This window comes from Anopheles marshallii, chromosome X (genome assembly GCF_943734725.1).
Source record: "Anopheles marshallii chromosome X, idAnoMarsDA_429_01, whole genome shotgun sequence".
NCBI lineage: Eukaryota > Metazoa > Arthropoda > Insecta > Diptera > Culicidae > Anopheles > Anopheles marshallii.
The window spans coordinates 10,914,070-10,932,467 of NC_071325.1; the positions used below are offsets into that span (position 1 = coordinate 10,914,070).

The window sequence follows — 18,398 nt, forward strand, 5'->3', positions numbered from 1 at the left end:
CATGTATACATCTTCCATGTATCTGGTGGTTGCTAAGCCATCTATTTCTGCGTTACGAGCATTTGTCGAAGTTCACCTTGCATTATTCAGCATTCGCAGTACGATGGATCGATGTCCATCGGCTGGCTGAGAGCTTTAATAACCGATTGGTTGATTCGCTTGTTTGCGTGGGCATTGATACCACGTGGATGACATTGTTCTATATTTTATCGATTTTTGCACTGTACCTTAGCTGACCGACGTCATTGCATGGAGTTTCCCGTAATCGATAATCGCGTATCCAATACACTTCATCAGCACTAAACGCGGAGCGAAATCTCTCGGGAACCTGTACGCGATGCTATCTGTGTTTTCGCAACTTGGTTTGCTGCGTACCTTCAACAAGTTGTAGACAGATGTGTCGGAAATGTCGGAAAAGATGGTCATCCAGTGCCCTTTGATTCGAATAAAACCAAAATGGCAGAACGAACGAATTCTTCGAGAGCTTAGAATCGGAATACTGACGGTATTGTTTGATAACTCGGGGAAACAGAAAATTCTTGCGAGCTAGTTCAGTTGTTTGTTGCACGATTTTCTCTTGTGTTCGTGGAGAGAATGACCCTGGAAAATTCTGCTAAACTTGTTCTTCTTCCTTGAACGCTTCCGCAATAAACGATTCGGGCATTCATCGTTGTAGAACCATTTGAGAGAAGAGCATCTCAGATGAGGTTATGGGTTTTTTTATAGCCGTAAAAGGGCGGACGGGCCTCAGGGTAAAAAAGTTTCGATTGTACAATAATCCACCTGAGGTCTTTATAAAAGAAGCCGTTTTCGCTTGATGGAGAACTCACCATGTGTAAGAAGATGTCGAATATTGTATTGTCTCATTATGCAAGAATTCTCGTTTGTTTCAAATACAAGACATCTAAAGGTATCTGAGAATTCATCAGAGACATTAAGAAACTAGTACTGGAAATGTGACACAGACTAACTATCATAATCTAACGATTACAAAGAGTTTGTCCTTCACATAACCGTGCAGGGCACACACTACGTGGCACTTTATTACCTAACAATGGTTGTGAACGCCACCAATGCTGTCGAACTCCACTCTGAGCTAGAGTACATAGGGGTAATAGAGCAAAAAGAAAGAACAAATTGCCTCTACTACAGCTTCGATTCTAGACGTGGTACGATGATATCAAAAGAGATGCAAAGAGCTTCTGAGGTTATAATGCCAAAAGGAAGCAGACAGGTAGTATATTTTTAGATGGGGATAAATGAAGCAATTAAGTGCAAAGAATAGCCCGATGGTGTGCTGATAAATGCGAACTAACAGATGACCATGTAGGTCGTCACGTCAAAGCCGACTTACATTACGTATATCTCCCCATTTTCTTTTTTTGTCTTTCGGATAAAACATATCGTCGATTACAGTGCACACGGCATAGATGCCTCTTCACATAAATTTAGCGACCTTCCAGCACAACCGACGCACGGCACTGCGAATCTAGCAGGAGGCGCTTATCTGCCTGTGCATTAGCAGCTCCTGTGGGGGAGATTCACTACCCTTTGCGCACGTCTGACGTCAGCAGGAGCCCGTGATCTCACGTTCACCATGGCCGAACAGCAGCAACGTGACTCGCTATGCCCACGATTGATCGACTATCTGGCAATTGTTGGGGCGCGTACGACGCATGTGGCGCGCTCCGGGACTGGCAACGTCGGGACGGCTTCTGGTTCTGCCAGCCAATCGTCCGTGCAGGTTGGTAATACGCTGCGCACGATTGTCCCCGCCAGCTAACGGGTGCGTGCGTGCTTGGTTCTATTTGTAACAGCTGCCCGAACTGTTGCGACGCTACCCACCGATGGACCATGATGACTTCCCGCTGCCACTGGACATGGTGTACTTTTGTCAGCCGGAGGGATGCGTTAGTGTTGGTTCCCGGCGGACGGGATCCGCCATTCGGGATACGACATCCTTTGTGTTCACCCTCACCGATAAGGATTCGGGCAAGACGCGGTACGGTATCTGTGTGAATTTTTATCGTCCAATTGAAAAATCACTACCCCGCGTGAGTGTCGGTTCGGGCACAGCGAATAGTAAACAGCCACCCAATTCTTCCCTGCGCCGCGAGTCCTGGCGCAAGAGCATGGAGAAGAGTTCCGACTCTGCCTTTTCGAGGTAATGCGCTAGTTCGCGAGTTGACTGTAGCTTACTGATTGGTTTAATTGATGTCAATTGATGCACCCACAGCGACTATCGGAGCAGCAACATAGCGCCGAGCGACTCCTCCGACCGGGATTGTCCGAGCAGGCGTGACTCGGATCCACCGAACGCTAGCACCAACTACGGAACTACCCATCAATCACTGTTGGGGGTGGTCGGACCGTCCGGAGACTCAGAGTCCGGTGGTAGCCATTCGCCCTCACCACGCGCTTCCCGCAAGCGATCGAAAGTCCGCAACCACTCGCTGACATCGCTCTGCATACTGTCGCACCATCCATTTTTAACGATATTTCGCGAATGTTTGTTCATTCTGAAACGGCTCATCGATGCGTGTAACGATTCGTGCAGCCCGAAACGGGTTGGCGCCGCGCGGCCATCGGTGCGCGATAGTGTCTGGAACGTCCTGACGAATCAAGCGTCCGAGTCGACCAGCTCGGTCATACTGCACGATGTGCAGGAGATCGAGACCTGGATCCTGCGGCTACTGTCAGCGCCGGTACCGGTGCCGGGTTCAACGCGCGTGGAGGTAGACGTCCTGTCCGCTGCACTCTATCAACCGCTCGTGTTCGCACTACCGGACCACACGCGCTTCACGCTGGTCGACTTTCCGCTGCATCTGCCGCTGGAGCTGCTGGGGGTCGATACATGTCTGCGGGTGCTGACGCTAATACTGCTGGAGCACAAGGTCATCATACAGTCGCGCAACTACAACGCGCTCTCGATGTCCGTGATGGCGTTCGTGCATCTGATCTACCCGCTGGAGTACATGTTCCCGGTGATTCCACTCTTACCAACGTGTATGGGCAGCGCTGAGCAGTTGTTGCTTGCACCCACGCCTTACATTATCGGACTGCCAGCGACCTTTTTGATGTACAAGAAAAATTTTCGGTAGGAGCAGGCTCGCGCAAATGATGCAGGTGTAGCTTCATGAGCTAGCTATATTTACTTCCATTCTACCCCACAGCTTACCGGACGATATTTGGCTCGTTGATCTAGATTCGAACAAGTTAACGCCGGCTTCCGGTGATATGGAGACCATACCAATGCTACCGGAACCGGAAGGCGGTATACTGAAGAACCACCTCAAGCAGGTATCTGAATTCTATTCTGAAGCTTTACCTGTTGTTCCGATGTCTGATGATTGTTGTTTCATTTGTTGTGCAAATAAGGCCCTCAACTCTATGACAACCGGGAACCAAGCATCATCAATGCCGAATCGCCAGCAAGCTGCTAACGGGCGCGATAGCTTCAGTAGCTCGAATGCTACCACCGGTCTAGCACTGCAGGCACCTCAATCGTCTGGATCGCATGGATCGAACCATGGCGGTACATCATCCGCTGGTGCCCCACCTTCGGCAGGTGCACCGGGTTCAACCGTTGCTTCCCAACAGCCGAGTCCCGTCGGGCAGCCGTCCACTGCCAATCCGCTGATTTTTGGTGCCGACGTCGACTCGGTCGATGTTGCAACGCGCGTTGCGATGGTGCGCTTCTTTAACTCGCAAAACACGCTCGCCAACTTCACCGAGCACACACGGATCTTGCGGCTGTACCCGCGCCCGGTGGTCGCGTTTCAGATTAACAGCTTCCTGCGTTCCCGGCCCCGTACGTCCGCGTTTCTGAATCGCTTCGCACGCACGCAGGCGGTCGAGTGGTTGGCGGAGTGGTCACTGACGCCCTCCAATGTAGCGTTTCTTCGCGTGCAAACGGGTGTGCTGGATCCAGCGCAGGTCGGCGATAAGCCGAAATGGTACGCACACGCACTCAACCCTATCCGCTTTCAGGTGTGGGACGAGGGTAGTTCGCTAAGTGTGGCACTCAAGCGCATGCTGCGCCTCGAGAGTCAACCGACGGATGAGAGTGGTTCCGACTCGGATGGTGCGGACAGTACCAGCTCGTCGTACTCGTCGCTGAGCGACTTTGTGTCGGAAATCGTATCATCCGACCTGTCGCCCAGTCTGCACGAGGTGTACGCCAATCAACACCATCATCATCATCATGTCGCACCAAAGAACCTGTCGTCGAACCTAGACCCCCATCTCGTCTATCGACCGCCCAGCTCGTTGCGCTTTCCGGAAGGAATGCAGCCCCAGCCGCGGGAACCGAGCGGTGCGGAGCAACCGGACTCTGCCGAATCGACATCTTCCAGCCAGTCGGACCTTAGCTCGCCCAGCTTCAACCGGGATTCCGAGTTTGAATTCAACCCCAAGACACGCAATGAGGTGCATCTGGTAGTGAAGCCGGAGCGCGAGCACGGTAGTTTCGAGAATGAGTCCGACTCGAACTCAACCACCACACCGAAAACGATCGTATCGAAGGATAGCGGTGGATCGCACGAGGCCGTGGCGGGAGCTAAACGTAGCGGGAAGCTGTGTAAGATACCGCCCCCTATATCGCCCAACTTTGCACGCCAGCAGAGCGGCGCAAATTTGCTCGCACGCACATCCAGCTCGGGGTCGACCGGATCTGGCAGCCACCCACCGTCACTTGGGTCGGCTGGTTCGCAACGCCAGAGCTCGCAAGGCTCACTGTTCGAGGTGCTGACGACACAGGCGAAGGAGCTGGTTAGGGAAACGACGCGACAAAGCAGCCAGGACGGGCTGTTGGCTCAGATGGATAAGGTAGGCGGGTAGACATCATACGTCACTGTACACTTGCTGTATATCTAATCGTCTCCGTTTGAAGGAGTACTTCGATTGTATATGATTTAACGTCAATTTCCTCTCTCTAACTCTCCTTCTTTCTGTCTTTCTTTACCCTTCGTTGTGTTGCACGCTGTCCCTCTTTATTGTCATTTCTCTTCAAAATTCTACATTTATGGATTGTGTTCAGTTCAAAGTGCAGGCGAAGGAAATAGAAGAAGATCTCAAGATTCTAGCTCCCCTTGAGCAGGTGTGTTTGGTTTGTTTGTTTTATTCTCTATTATGATTCAGTTGCTAGCAATAATAAAGCCGGTTCCTTAGCGAATAACGCCAAAAAACCACTCGATCGCCTTCGTTGAGGCGTCACCAATTGACAGTTAGTGTGCTTGATCTTTTGTTGAGCTTTTGTTGTGTTGTGTGTTTTAACTTGCATAGTGTGTGTAATGTGCATCGCATCTGCTTTCAGCTTACGTTGCAGGCAAAGAAGGCCGCCGAGGAGGCTTCGAAACAGGCGCTCGAAGCATCCAAGCAGGCGGCTGGCGTCAGCAAGAATACGATCGAAGATCTAACGTACGTTGGCAAATCCACCATTGGTGATCTCACCAAATCGGCGAAAGAAGTGGCAGCGAAGAAGGGTTTACTGCAGCAGGGTACTGGACCCTACTCCGGTCCGCAGTCGCTAAATTCCCCGACGTCGAACACGGTGGCCACCACCAACCAGTCACTGTTTTCCTCGATCACCAGCGATTTTAACGGCATCGCCCAATCTACATCCTCCATGTTTTCCGACCTGTTCGGCAGCAAGCAGAAAAACCAACAGCAGCACCACCAGCAGCAGCAACATCAGCAACCGCAACACCATCAACAGCAGGGTGGCGATTCGCAGCGTGGCACCACCATGCTACAGCAACAGCAGATCAAAATGAAGGAGAAGCTATCGTTCGATCCGTTCCCCGGGCGGAAGGGTTTGGTTGAGCGCAACCCGCTCATCAAACACTCTGGTCCGAAGCAAACGAAAGAGGAGATCCAGCGGATACAGAACGCCGAACGGTCGACAAGTAACTCGGAAAATCAAACCTTCCTCAAAGATCTGGTAAATCAGGTGTTGGCCGGTGAGGGTGTTGGATGGTTGAAGCTGAATCGTCTCAAGAAGCTGATGGAGGATGAATCGTATCGTATGCTGGTGTTGGGGAAACTCAACAGGACGCTCGAGCGAAAAATCGGACCTGATGATCACATAGACGATGTCGTAAGTATGGGTTTCCCAGCAAAACCTTCCACCGCTGCTTTCACGTGGTTAAATCAATGATCTCCATCTTATCAGTGTGTCTCGAAAGCGGTGTACAAGGGAACGCTAAAGTGTTTAGTGGCCATCACGCACGGTTTGGAGCACACGATAGGCAACTTTGGTCTCGGCGGGATGGCGTCCGTCTTTCAGATGATGGAAATCGCACACACGCATTACTGGAGCAAGGACCTAACCGAAGGTGCAGGTTCTGATATGTCCGCCAGTTTACTATCCAGCCAGGTATGCGGAGCGATGCGTTAGCAATTGCACCAGTCGTGCAACACGCCTATTTCACCCTTGCTTTATTTTTCTGCACCAGAGCGTCAGCCCGATGGGCAGTCGAGAGAATCTCCGGTCACCGCAAAGCCCTTCGGAGCTGTCCGACTGGATGTTGGGTAGTTCGCGCAAAAGCTCCAACGCAAACACGGACCACGTCACCTTAACACGGCATCCGTCGGAGAACGAACAGGATAATCAATCGACGTCCGAGATGTTCAAAGACATGCTGTCGCTTAAACGCAACGTGCTGTTTAACAAGTTGACGTCGTTTGACTCTGAGGTGGGTAGAACATTGGCAAGGCAATTCGCTACTATGTTTTCCTTCACTGCTCACTACGTTCGTTTTATCTATTTGTTATCGACACAACACTTTTGGTTTTAGTTGTACATTGGCTAAACAATGTGAACACGCATCTGGCGTAGCATTCGACTGATACAACAAGATGCTGTACAAATAGTTTGCTATTGCTGTGTAAAAGATATTCAGAACAAGATTCCAACTGCAGTTTTTTTCCTGTTTAAGTTTTGCTGTAGGATCTGATCTTGTCTGTCGAAAACTGACACCATGCTAATTAAAGTGTTCTGGAGGTTTTGGTGAGATGGCGCAACCTCAGCTCAGCAGTGTGAGAAGTGCGGCTCGCAACCGCAGTATTTAGCCGTACTTGCCTTAGTGAACGAAGCGTAGTACATCTTGGTTTTTTCAAGAAGCATTAACTGTTGTTGTATTTTTTTTTTATTGTATTATTGTATAAACCGATTTGAAACGAATGCCCTGAAAGTACGTTTGTGTGTGTTTTGGATAGTTAATTTTCTGTTTCATTACGCTCTGTGTAAAGTTTTTTTGTTTTGTTTTAGACCAGAAAAAAACCCAATACTACTATGGTCCGATTGGTCCCTGTTGCTCACTAACCGTTGGTCTAACCTTAAGTTCTCTACATCTATATGTGTACGCTTGAAATCTATGTCTCCTCACCTCTACACCACAGGGTAGCATTGCGATGCAAGATTCATCTGGGACATTATCTGTCGCTAGTGACGTTTTGCCGCAACAGCAATCCGGTGACTTTTTGGCCACCTCCATTTCTTGCCGGTCGACTGTGTCGGATACCGAGTACGAGAAGGTAAGTATCGATTGTGGACGTGTTCGTGGCGAGACGGGCAATTCTTCACAGTTTTCATTTGCTATCTTCCGTTCCAACCAACTCTTTTGCGTGTTTGTGTTTGTTATCTTCGTGAGCGTGTGCGTGTGTGTGCGTGTCTTGTGGAAATGCATGTCTACTAAGCGAAAAACAAAACGAACTAATTTGGTTAAAAAACTATTTTAAAAATTACCAGGAAATCGGGGAATTTCAGGCTCTTGAGGTTGAGGGTCTTGAGGCCCACCTACAGACTACTTTATTCACGGGCATCTCGCTTATTTTACTTACAGTTTCCGAAAAGTTCCACACTGAAAGACGCGAAAAAGATGGCCGGCGGTATATTCTCCGGCAAGTCGTCACTAAGTGCCGGCTTCCGCTACACCGGTGGTAGTTTGATTCCCTCGTCCGGGTCACCTTCACCGGATGCGCCCCGGGTGTATCTGTTCGAGGGTCTGCTGGGAAAGGATCGGTCCAGCATTTGGGATCAGATGCAGTTCTGGGAGGATGCGTTCCTGGACGCGGTGAGTCAGGAGCGCGACATGATCGGGATGGACCAAGGCCCTGGAGAGATGATGGAGCGTTACAAGGCATTGTCCGAGTCCGAACGCAAGCGGCTAGAGCACGACGAGGATCGGCTTCTATCAACAATGCTGTACAATCTTACCGCAATTCTGGTCATGCTGAATGTGCACAAGCTGGAAATAAAGAAGAAAGTGCGTCGGTTGCTCGGCAAAAGCCATATAGGCTTCATCTACTCGCAGGAAGTGAACCTGCTGCTGGATCAGATCAATAATCTGGTAGGTAGAAGCGTTATAAATGACCACTCAAACAGTGTGTGGCGTACTTTAACTGCTCCGTTCCATTGCCAGCATGGTAACGACATCGACCTGAAGCCGCTCGGATCCCGGTTACTGCATCGACAAAGTTTCACCGTACATCAGGGTATCGATGCGAGCGGTTCGCTCCGGTTTATTGAAGTGCGTGACGACGGACTGGTGCTGCGTTCGGTCAATGGCAGCATCACCGAACGATGGTGGTTCGAACGGCTCGTCAACATGACGTATTCGCCGAAAACGAAGGTACTCTGCCTGTGGCAGCGTAACGGTGGCCAAACCCAGCTCCACAAGTACTACACCCGGAAGGTAAGTTCGGCGCCCTGGTGACGTACCGGACGTTCCTCGAATTAACTTCGAATTATTCCACATGCGGGGGGCGCACAGTGCAAGGAGTTGTACAATTGTATCAAGGAGTCGATGGAACGCAGCGGCTGCGCTGGCCAGGCGCCAGAGTTGGGAGGTGAGTTCCCGGTACAGGACATGACGACTGGCGAGGGAGGTTTGCTGCAGGTGTGCCTTGAGGGCGTCGGACTGCTGTTTGCCAATAGCAAGGTAAGCCGAATGTTGCTCGCATAGTTCAACCTGTTAGCCACACCCGAATTGTATGTTCTTTCTTAGCTTGTACCGTTTCGTTTGATCTCGTTTCCGTTCATCCATTCTCTTTTTTATAAATGTATACCAATTACATGCATCATACCCGTACTCGTACCATGCAAAATGAAACGGATCGTCAGATCCGTCGTTTTGTGAATGTCGAGTGTTGTGTTTATCGCTGAGGAAACCCCCAACCGATAGCCGACAGCTAGTGTCGCTTGTTATCCAAAACAGTATGATTAGTAACATCCATCATAACACACCCGAAACATCCCGCGAACCTTACCGAAGCAGTACATTGCTATATACGTTGTGCAACATCTGTACTTGATCACCTGTACTGGTATTGGAATAAACAGCTCTATGCATTAGAATAGTACTAGAGGGATCGCCCAGGAGCTTGACGAATGTTGACATCTCGAGGTCTTGCGAGTCAGACCTTGATATCACATAAAGCAAATAGGTTTAGGACTGTTTCAAGCGTCATCTCATTTCGGTGGGATTATTCAGAAGTTGAAGTTGAACCTCACAAGGGACTGCACACTTGGACTGGATAAAGCCTGGAGATAGGAACATTGCAAAAGCGTGCAGTAAAACTAAAGGTTTCCCAAAATATGCAAAAATTCTTCACTTGTTACGTTTCATTTAAGTTCAGTTTTTCGCTGTCTCATTGGTTTTTGGTTTTAGAGTTTCATTTACTGGTTGAGTTTCGATTGAGTTTGCTTGCGTACTGACACGGTTTTGGTTTTGGATTTCGGTTATCCGTTCGGTTATGAGTTTACGTTTCTACGCCCAGGTACGGATCTTAAGCGATAAAAGTTGATCTACTGTCTGACGTATCAAAGGACCGTCTCTCTGGCAAGGCGAATCAGAAACGTCTTGTGCATACCCCTCACGTCGCGGTGCGAACCAAATGAAGTAACTACGTGTTACGAACTACTCCAGTACCATTCACCCATGCTCGTGTGTACCTTATTGCGTATAATTTTCTTGACAAACAAGTTTATCTATTCTCCCATAACTCGAACGATATAATAAGCACAAAACTTGCGTGTAGATGTTAACGTTATATATTCTATGTTTTACCGACTTGATTTGTTTTCCCTCTTTCATTTTCGGTTCCATATAACTATAGCATTGATATTCCAACTCTTATTGCGCATGTTTTACGTTCTTTACCATTAATCTAGTTCACTTACTACCATGAGAATTCCTCCATGTAACTATACTACAAAACCAGATCTTCACTTGTGTGAGACGAATGAACATTCGGATGTTATACTATAGCTTTTAGTCAGTCGCTGCGCCCAAGCTGTGTGTGTGTTTCCAATCGTTCCGTGTGACGGTTAATGCCAAACTTTACAGACCCTTCATTTGTGCTCTACTATCCTTAGTATCTATCACAACTGTACCTTGGACGGCAGTCTCAGTATCGAGGTAGTCATTTATGGTCTCTCTCCACACTAGTTGTGTGCTAATGTGTATATCCCAAGTATTTCCTCCATCCCCCCAGGAGTGGCGTCCTATTTCTCTAAAGTAAAGGAGCAGATGTGAAGCGCAGAAGGTGCAGAAAGCGTGACAGGAGATGGCAGGAGGAGATAGAGAGAGAGAGAGAGAGAGAGAGAACTGATCATATTGTTTTGCTTACATTTACTTATATATACGCATCACCAGTCTCTTACTCGCCGCTTACTTGCATTTGTTTATGACAGCTAGTGCATTTTGGGCTACTCTTACTAAGCACGCACACTCAACCAAGATAATTGTGATTCGTTAACCTTTTCTTTTTTTTTTTGGTATGTCTGATCTCGTTTGTCTTTGTTTAAGATCCTTACAAGATATGTTTATTGGGTATCTATTTTTGTTGATATTTGGATTGATTGATTTTAGCGGTCAAGTATTTTTTCTTTTACAATCTGCAACTTTGCTATTAAATCTTTTCGGTTCATCGCAAACTGGAATGCTACAAACGAGATCTGCAAGATAATATAACATACAGTGGTGTTTTTATTTGGTTCTGTTAAACAATCTTGTATCGCCCTAATGCTTTGTTGGGATACAATTTTAAGACAATTACATTCAACTGGTCCGGACAGTTTTGTGTGGACTTCGAGAGATTTCAGAATTCAGAGTTCCTTTTGCTTCAGAGCTATGAAAACATTGTTCAGCATTCACTATTCTTAACCGTGTTTAACAATAACACGCATGAAAGACATTTCTTGAAGTTTGTTTTTGGTCATTGGTCATTGCATCGTCTCCATCTGTCGCTGTAATAATCGCCATTTTTTTATCTCTCGCTGTGTTTTTTTTTTCTCTCAAAAGTTTGAACAAACGTTTGGAGTACGGTTTTCTGGTTGTCCGTTTGTCTTTTTCTTGATACTTTGGTTTTGGATATTGGTTATAATCTTTTTTTTTTCATACGAAGCTACCCGCGCCACAAAACACTTCACGACACCGGAGTTCGATAAACGATGGATAGAAAATTTTGCCAATATTTCGGAAGGTTCTTCTTACGCGCGAATTATTCTCTGCCCTTTAGCACCTTGTTTTTCCGCATTATTTGTTTATCGAAATAACACGTTTTTCCTCTGCGTTCCCAACAACAACAAAAAAATGCAAAACGTACCAAAGCATTAGAGTCATTTGTTTACGCTAAAAATGAGAGGAATACAAATTACAAAGACTTTTGAGATGGTCCTTGAGTGTATGCGGATTCGTTTTTTTTTTAGTTACATGAATCTCTACTGTGTTTTTGTTGCGTAACCTTTGCGTTTGTTTTCTAATTTATTTCTGTTTCATTGTCCTTTTTCCATCTGTTCTTTAATCGTTTTGCCTTTAAACCGCTGTCCAACTGTTTCAAAGAGTATCTTCGGTTGAATAAAACTGCATTTTTCATGAATATCATTTCTGTCCCCCTGCTCTCCTGCTCTATTGGACGAACGATTTAGCTTGAACTACTGCAGACAGGAAAAAAAATACAAGAGGACCAGTAGCTAGCATAGTAGCAGAACAGTACAGTTGTACTGATTTTCTTCCTCTCTCCCCAAAACAGCAATAGGTTTTTTTTTATAGTTTATCATCATCATAGAGTACATATTGCCCTTGTTTAAACAAACCGAATAACTGAAATAATACATTAAAAACAACCAAACTAGAGCAATTATTGTCGAACTTCACTAATCATGATTTTCTTACCTTTCTCTTTTATTCCTACCCCTTTTTTACCTCTGTCGAATCATTTAATGATGATTTCGATAACTATGAAATGAAACGAACAATGTTTGAAACATTTAAAAAAAATACTGAAAACCTTGATCGTCATCGTACAAATAAAATGAAATGTCATACGTACAACTAAAAAAACATGAAACACGTTGCAAAAAAAAACAAAAAAAAATCCGGATCATTTTCAAACATTTACTAATACTCATTTGCTGGAAAGGATTTTGAGGTACAGTTACATTTTTTTCTATTTTAACCTAATTATGTAATAAGTGAGACATTTGCTACAAAAAAAAAAAACAAACCCTTCGCTACACTATTCACTCACAATGTACACGCCAAAAGCAACAAAAAAAGGAAAATACTCTCCAAAACTTAAATTCCTTGTCCCAAACCCCCCTCCCCCGCCCCTTCCCTCTTCACCCAAAATTAACGATGTAGGCAATTATCTGATTGTTGCTGTTTATATGTACGATGTATATTCATTTTCTGTTACTGCTTCATTATTTATAAGTTTGATTCCTCTACTTTTTCTTTTCCCAGATTCTTCCCTACCCCCCTTAACCACACTATTTCTCTTTCACACCACGAGACTAGCTCAAACGTTTTTTTTGTGTTTTTTTCCTTCTTTAGTTTTGTTCTTCAACTAACACACGACACACATCTAGCAATACGGCCTGGCTGTTCCTATAGAAATTAAAAAATAACACACATGACACACGTCTGTCACAGTATATTATGCTGGATGATACATTGACCACCTGTCGAATAAGCTACTACCACTACTACTACTACTACTACTACTACATAAAGCTTACTTAAGAAGCTTTACTTTGCTGTTATCTTATCCCCCTATCAGCTCCACACTCGATTTGATTAGTGCATTTCATACGTATGCGTTTTGTTTTATTGTTTTATTTTATTTATTATACCGAGTTTTCACTCCCATTGTTCCCCGAAACGTGGAATTTTCCGAAAACCATGCATTTCTGTATTACTTTGCTTCTGTTGCTCACGGTTATTTTTTTTGAACGTCGATGTAACAATTATTATGGTAAATTTATACCGTTCCCTCAAAATATTTCCGCCACAACTTACATTTTAATCCAAAATCATCTTTCTAGAAAATTGACAGTGCGAAAACACAACAAAAAATAATAATAAAAATTTACTTGTTTCGGCACCACCAAAAACGTTCAACCGCCGAGCGCTACATTGTTACAACTGTTTGATGTTTAAGGACGATTTGTTTCTTTACGAGGTGGTTTTCTTTTACATTCTTAGTCAGCTTTTCCTCCTTCCCCTCACCCCACCCTTCACAACCCTGAATTTCCTCCCCCTCTACACCGTTTCTCTACTAGTTGCATTATGAAACGAGCTTAGTAAGCCTAGCAAGTAAATCTGGTTTAAAATAGAGCCTTTTATATTAAGTTTCATTAGAACCACACACTCACATAAACAAAAAAAAACACTATTGTTTCCGTTTTTTATCTTGCGTTTCTGGTAATGGTATTATCGCATGCACATCCCGATATTTTTTTCCTAAACATGCAATAAATCCTGTTACAAGTGTTTGCTCTCCCTATTAAAACGAATGCGAATTGGTTGGTTTACGATTGTAACATTTGCAAATTAGTGTTTTATCGGTTTCGGTTACTTTTTTTCTATTTGTTTTGGAACAAAAAATCTGTATATTTTTCACGCAGTAAAGGGTGAAAGAAAAAAATTATAATGCCATTTCGTTTTATTATCTTAGCTCATCAGTGTAATGTCATCTTATCCATGCAGAAATTGTGTTTTTTTCCGTTTGTAAAACATCTCTACAGTGCAGTTTATTCGTTTAAAGCAGCTTTTGTTTGTTTCTCTCTAACGTTTTATTTTGTCGTTCTTGTTTACTAAGTTAGAAAACCGAAAATGAGTGTGCCAATATTTTTTTATTACTATCGGTCCGTATATCTTAATATGTGCCAACATTTTATGTTTAGTGTTTTCGAGCTAAACAGCTAAAAGAAAATAAAGAAAAAAAAACATACACACACACACAAAAGCTTTTAATTTTCTAGTGCCGATCGTTTTCGAAGACCATCTCACAAGTAAATTTGTTTGTATATGATAATATGTTCCCAGTTTCGCAATATGGACATGTGTTTTATCGAATGGTGTAATTGATCTTTATGTTCGTAGGCAAATTTAATATAAAAAAGCGCATCTTCTTTTGCTCATAAATATGTTCGATATATGCATAGATGTATACATAGACACTTAGCGTTATCACCTTCATCGCTATTAGACGCGCTTTAATGTGCGTCGCCACTCTCCTATAAAAAAAAACACAAAAACAACGCAAACAACAATTGGAAGTTACGTTTTGGTACCTTTGGTTTTAAGCGCAATTTCTGTTTCATGCCAATTTCTTGTTGTTTGTTTTCGGTTCGTTCTTTTCATCGTTTTTTTCTTTTTCGTTGTACATCTTGGTCTTGTATGAAGCTTTTATTCGTTTCCATTACCTCACACTGGTAGCATAAAGCTAGTTATGTTACGAACCATACACACAACAACTCAGCTCCATTACCAATTCACTACAACGCTCATTTTGCCGGTAGTTCCGTAGGCCAAATCGGAGGATATCTCCGACCTTGTTACGATCGCAGTTGCGTTTCCTTTCTTTTAGTTTATGTTTTCGTTTTGTTTCGATTTGGCGATATTGGTTTCGTGTGTTTTTCGTTTCTCTCTCGTGCTCGTGGTTCAATATTTTGCTTCCAAGTTTTAGAAACTAGAATGCTGATGGTAGCAGTTTTGGTAGTTGTATGCTTTGTTTTTATCGTTTTTGTTTTTGAGTAAAAACCGTGTCGTATTACAACAGAGCCAATCATTAGACTCTTTGTTTTGTTCCTCCAAAGATATAGTCTTTATTAGCGGATAATGCAAATACGCTGCCGATAACAATGCTTTTTCCTTTATCTACAAATTGATATCGTTCTTTTCTCCCCATATGTACATGTTTGCCTTTACATACAACGCATACATACATACACACCATACAGAAAATCTCCGTTCACTGTTCCCCATGGGGACATCAGGTTGTGTTTGAAATGTTGCGCAATGATAGCTCTGCAACTTACCTTTGGCTAATCTCAAAATTGGCCCATCACTAGACCGGTAACAATTCAAATGCAATCGATTGGACGTTTATGACTGACTGCACTGTACCGAACTTACTACTCTACCCGATTGAAGTTAGATAGCGCACAATACATTACACTCACCACACCACATACGAACCTTCACACACTTACACACACATACAAACACACACACAGCTACATACCAGTTATCAGCAGAAGCACCTGCTCGTATCGGATTAACATGTGTTGTTAATATGCTTTTCCCGTTCTCTCCATTCAACGGAACCTGCTCTTGATCCGTTTGACGTTGTTAACGGTTTGCCGCCACCGCACCTTCCAAAATACCTTTTGTCGAAATTGGTAATAGTTCTTCATCCGACTGAACCACATACGGAAGTGCTTCACGCAGAAAGGAGGAGTGTTTATTTTGGAGGAATACAGTAAGAAATTTAGTTTGTTCGTCGTATATCTTCCAACTAATAGCAACATCTGTTTCTGTCCTATTGTAGATCCCAAAACGAGACTTATCATTCAGCGTAAATACAAATCTGCGATGGTAAGTATTGCTGCTGCTGTGCTTTGGGTTATTTATTCTCAGGTTTGAGCTTCAACTGAGCTTGTTGTCAAATGATGCGATGCCGGGTATTATACATTAGGAGAAGCAACTGCTTCACCTTATTGCAAATTTAACTTTTACTGCTAATGTGTAGGCCATCGCCTGGTACTACTTGTAGCTAGAAACTAGGTATCAAATGTGATAGATGAGTAATAGCTTTGTCCACTCAATGAACACGCAACGAATGATGCGTAACAAAAAGGTGGCTGAGCTGGTTTAGATACTGCAGAAAAAAAAGTCATATATTAGACAGTGCAGCAAACTATTATGGAACCTGTTTAATAAGCGGGTGATCCGAAGCACATCTTGACTGCATCCGCGCCACCACAATCCGGTTCTACGCGCTGATTAGGTCATAAAACATCAATGCTAATGTCCAATTATTAAGAGGCAGTCTAATGTCAACTCGTTGTTGTGATGGGTTGAAAGCCTTATCGGTATGATGTAATACAACAACGAGTTGACTACCTGCTATTACACCTTTAGCCTATGGCACGCATCTTTTGTGATCCAGTATGCCCACTGTTCTGGGTAAACTAAACTAATGACTACACCCCTCCCCGAACATTCATTGCAGGCGGATCAAATATGCTATGCTGTGCTGTGCGTATTCTCATACATCGCCGCCGGTCAGGAGCAAACCAAGCAACAGCACGGCACGCAGGGATCGGCATCTGGAAAGGGAATGTCGTCCGGACCCGCGGTACCAGCTAGCGTGGGATTATCACCATCGGGGAAAGCTGTTCAGCCGCAGTCACAGCCCCAGCAGCAGCTGCAACAACAGCATCAATCGCAAAAAATTCAGCAGATACATCTTCCGCAACAAAGCTCGCCGAAGCTGAAAACCGTGGTCGGTAAACCGATCAGCCCGAAGCAAACGGCACCGACCATCCAGCAGCCGGTACAGCAGCCTCCGTCGCACCCACCGCCAACGTTCCAATCGCAACCGAACCAACCCCAGAATCAGCGCAAACACTCCAACACATCCCAGCAGGACGTAGCGGGCGTGGACAAGGCACCGTCGATCCCCGGGACGGTGAAGCCGCCCTCGATTCCAGCCCGCCCAAAGGTCACCACATCCAGTTCCGTTTCTAGTAGTCCACCGTTGACCAAGGCACCGGTGCTAGTGCCGAACCGGGGTCCACCGCCAGCAATTCCACCGCGCACTAGCCTTTCTCAGCGATCCGATTCGGTCAGCAGCGCGTCCGGTCACCAGCAACCGCTGCAGCGGCAGTACTCCGCAATCGAACCTTCCGCCTCCGCCCGACAGGCTGCCACCAAACCGTTTCCCTTCCGTTCGCTGCAGAAGCAGTCGACGGACGCAGGTGGTAATGTACCGTTCGAGCATTAAAGCAGTAGTTTAGCAAATTGCGGATGCCTCGATGGCTCCATCTGATGGCTTAATGGCTCACAAAAAATGTGTGTTGTCTAATGCAACGCACCACAATACAACGATTAAGACCAGTACGGCAAGAAAACCCAAATATACACTGTGTCTTCTATTGGTGCAAGGAAAAACTTAAGAGAAGAGAGAGAGATCTATATAGTTAAACTGAAAAGGTGTCGCGTGCTGTTAAAATAAGCTTTAATTAATACACATCTTCAGGTAGGATAACGAGCGGGTCTCGCTTCAAGGTGAATTAGTTCAGCATTTTCGCCTGTACGCGCTGAATTGTCGCATATGTTTAATTGTTAATGTTGTCGACTACATTTCGTTCCATTTACGAAGCGCTTTGTTTGTGCACAAATGTTAAGCAGACAGATTTGGTTGGGCCCCGGATAGGGTAAGTTAGCACTAGCGGTGATAGTAACATAGAATGTACGGATGGTCAGGTTGGCATCTCAGTCTGAACTATACACACAGCGTGCGACCTGTATATAGCACAGCAGACAGCAGCTAGTACGATAAATTCGTATACCCTAATTTCGCCTCAGGTTAAAAACAAAGCATATAAAACGAAAAAAATACCCCGTAGGACGTTCTTCTATTTAAATGACGCATAATATCGCCAATGTAAACACAAGGACCCAGAGACACATCAGTTGCGTTTATGTTGAATCTTATAGCTTTAAACAATATATCATGTGCGGCGCCTGGTATCGTAAACCCCGCCCTCAATATGAATATCCTGTAATAGTTCGCCCGGATAAAGGTGTGTGCCCCGTAGGCGCAGTAGCGTAGTAGATCCGCCAGTGTGATAGCAAACCCTGTACGCGTTAGCGACCACAAGAGCAATACATACCTTCAGGAGTCACAGGTGAAGCAAAACCCAAATGAAAAAACCGATGGTTGGGGAAGGGAAAATCAACAATAAAGGCATCCAATATATGGGGACGCATAGACCTGCCGCTTCCAGTGTGCATATGACTTACTACCCGATACTATCTTTTCGATGCATGTAACACCGAACTGCTGCTAACTGTTACCTTCGGCAGGTGAGACACTTGTTG

General features: G+C 45.0%; 1 protein-coding gene across 1 annotated transcript; it reads left to right on the top strand.

Moving 5' to 3' along the window:
• Positions 1-1,597: 1,597 nt before the first annotated feature.
• Positions 1,598-17,298, top strand: LOC128712208 (MAP kinase-activating death domain protein). Its single transcript, XM_053807107.1, has 16 exons — positions 1,598-1,744; positions 1,818-2,164; positions 2,237-3,097; positions 3,174-3,300; positions 3,379-4,827; positions 5,039-5,098; positions 5,315-6,097; positions 6,173-6,376; positions 6,456-6,695; positions 7,402-7,536; positions 7,845-8,351; positions 8,424-8,696; positions 8,775-8,942; positions 15,699-15,771; positions 15,841-15,887; positions 16,525-17,298. The coding sequence occupies exons 1-16, from the start codon at positions 1,598-1,600 to the stop codon at positions 17,296-17,298; spliced, it is 6,195 nt and encodes a 2,064-aa protein (XP_053663082.1).
• The last annotated feature ends 1,100 nt before the right edge of the window (positions 17,299-18,398 follow it).

What these genes read in the sequence shown, in the direction of transcription:
- LOC128712208 (XM_053807107.1), top strand. Translation starts at nt 1,598, where the DNA reads ATGGCCGAACAGCAGCAACGTGACTCGCTATGCCCACGATTGATCGAC. An exon ending in TGACGTCGTTTGACTCTGAG is followed by an intron (nt 6,696 to 7,401) that starts GTGGGTAGAACA and finishes TCTACACCACAG; the next exon opens with GGTAGCATTGCGATGCAAGA. An exon ending in GTAAATACAAATCTGCGATG is followed by an intron (nt 15,888 to 16,524) that starts GTAAGTATTGCT and finishes CATTCATTGCAG; the next exon opens with GCGGATCAAATATGCTATGC.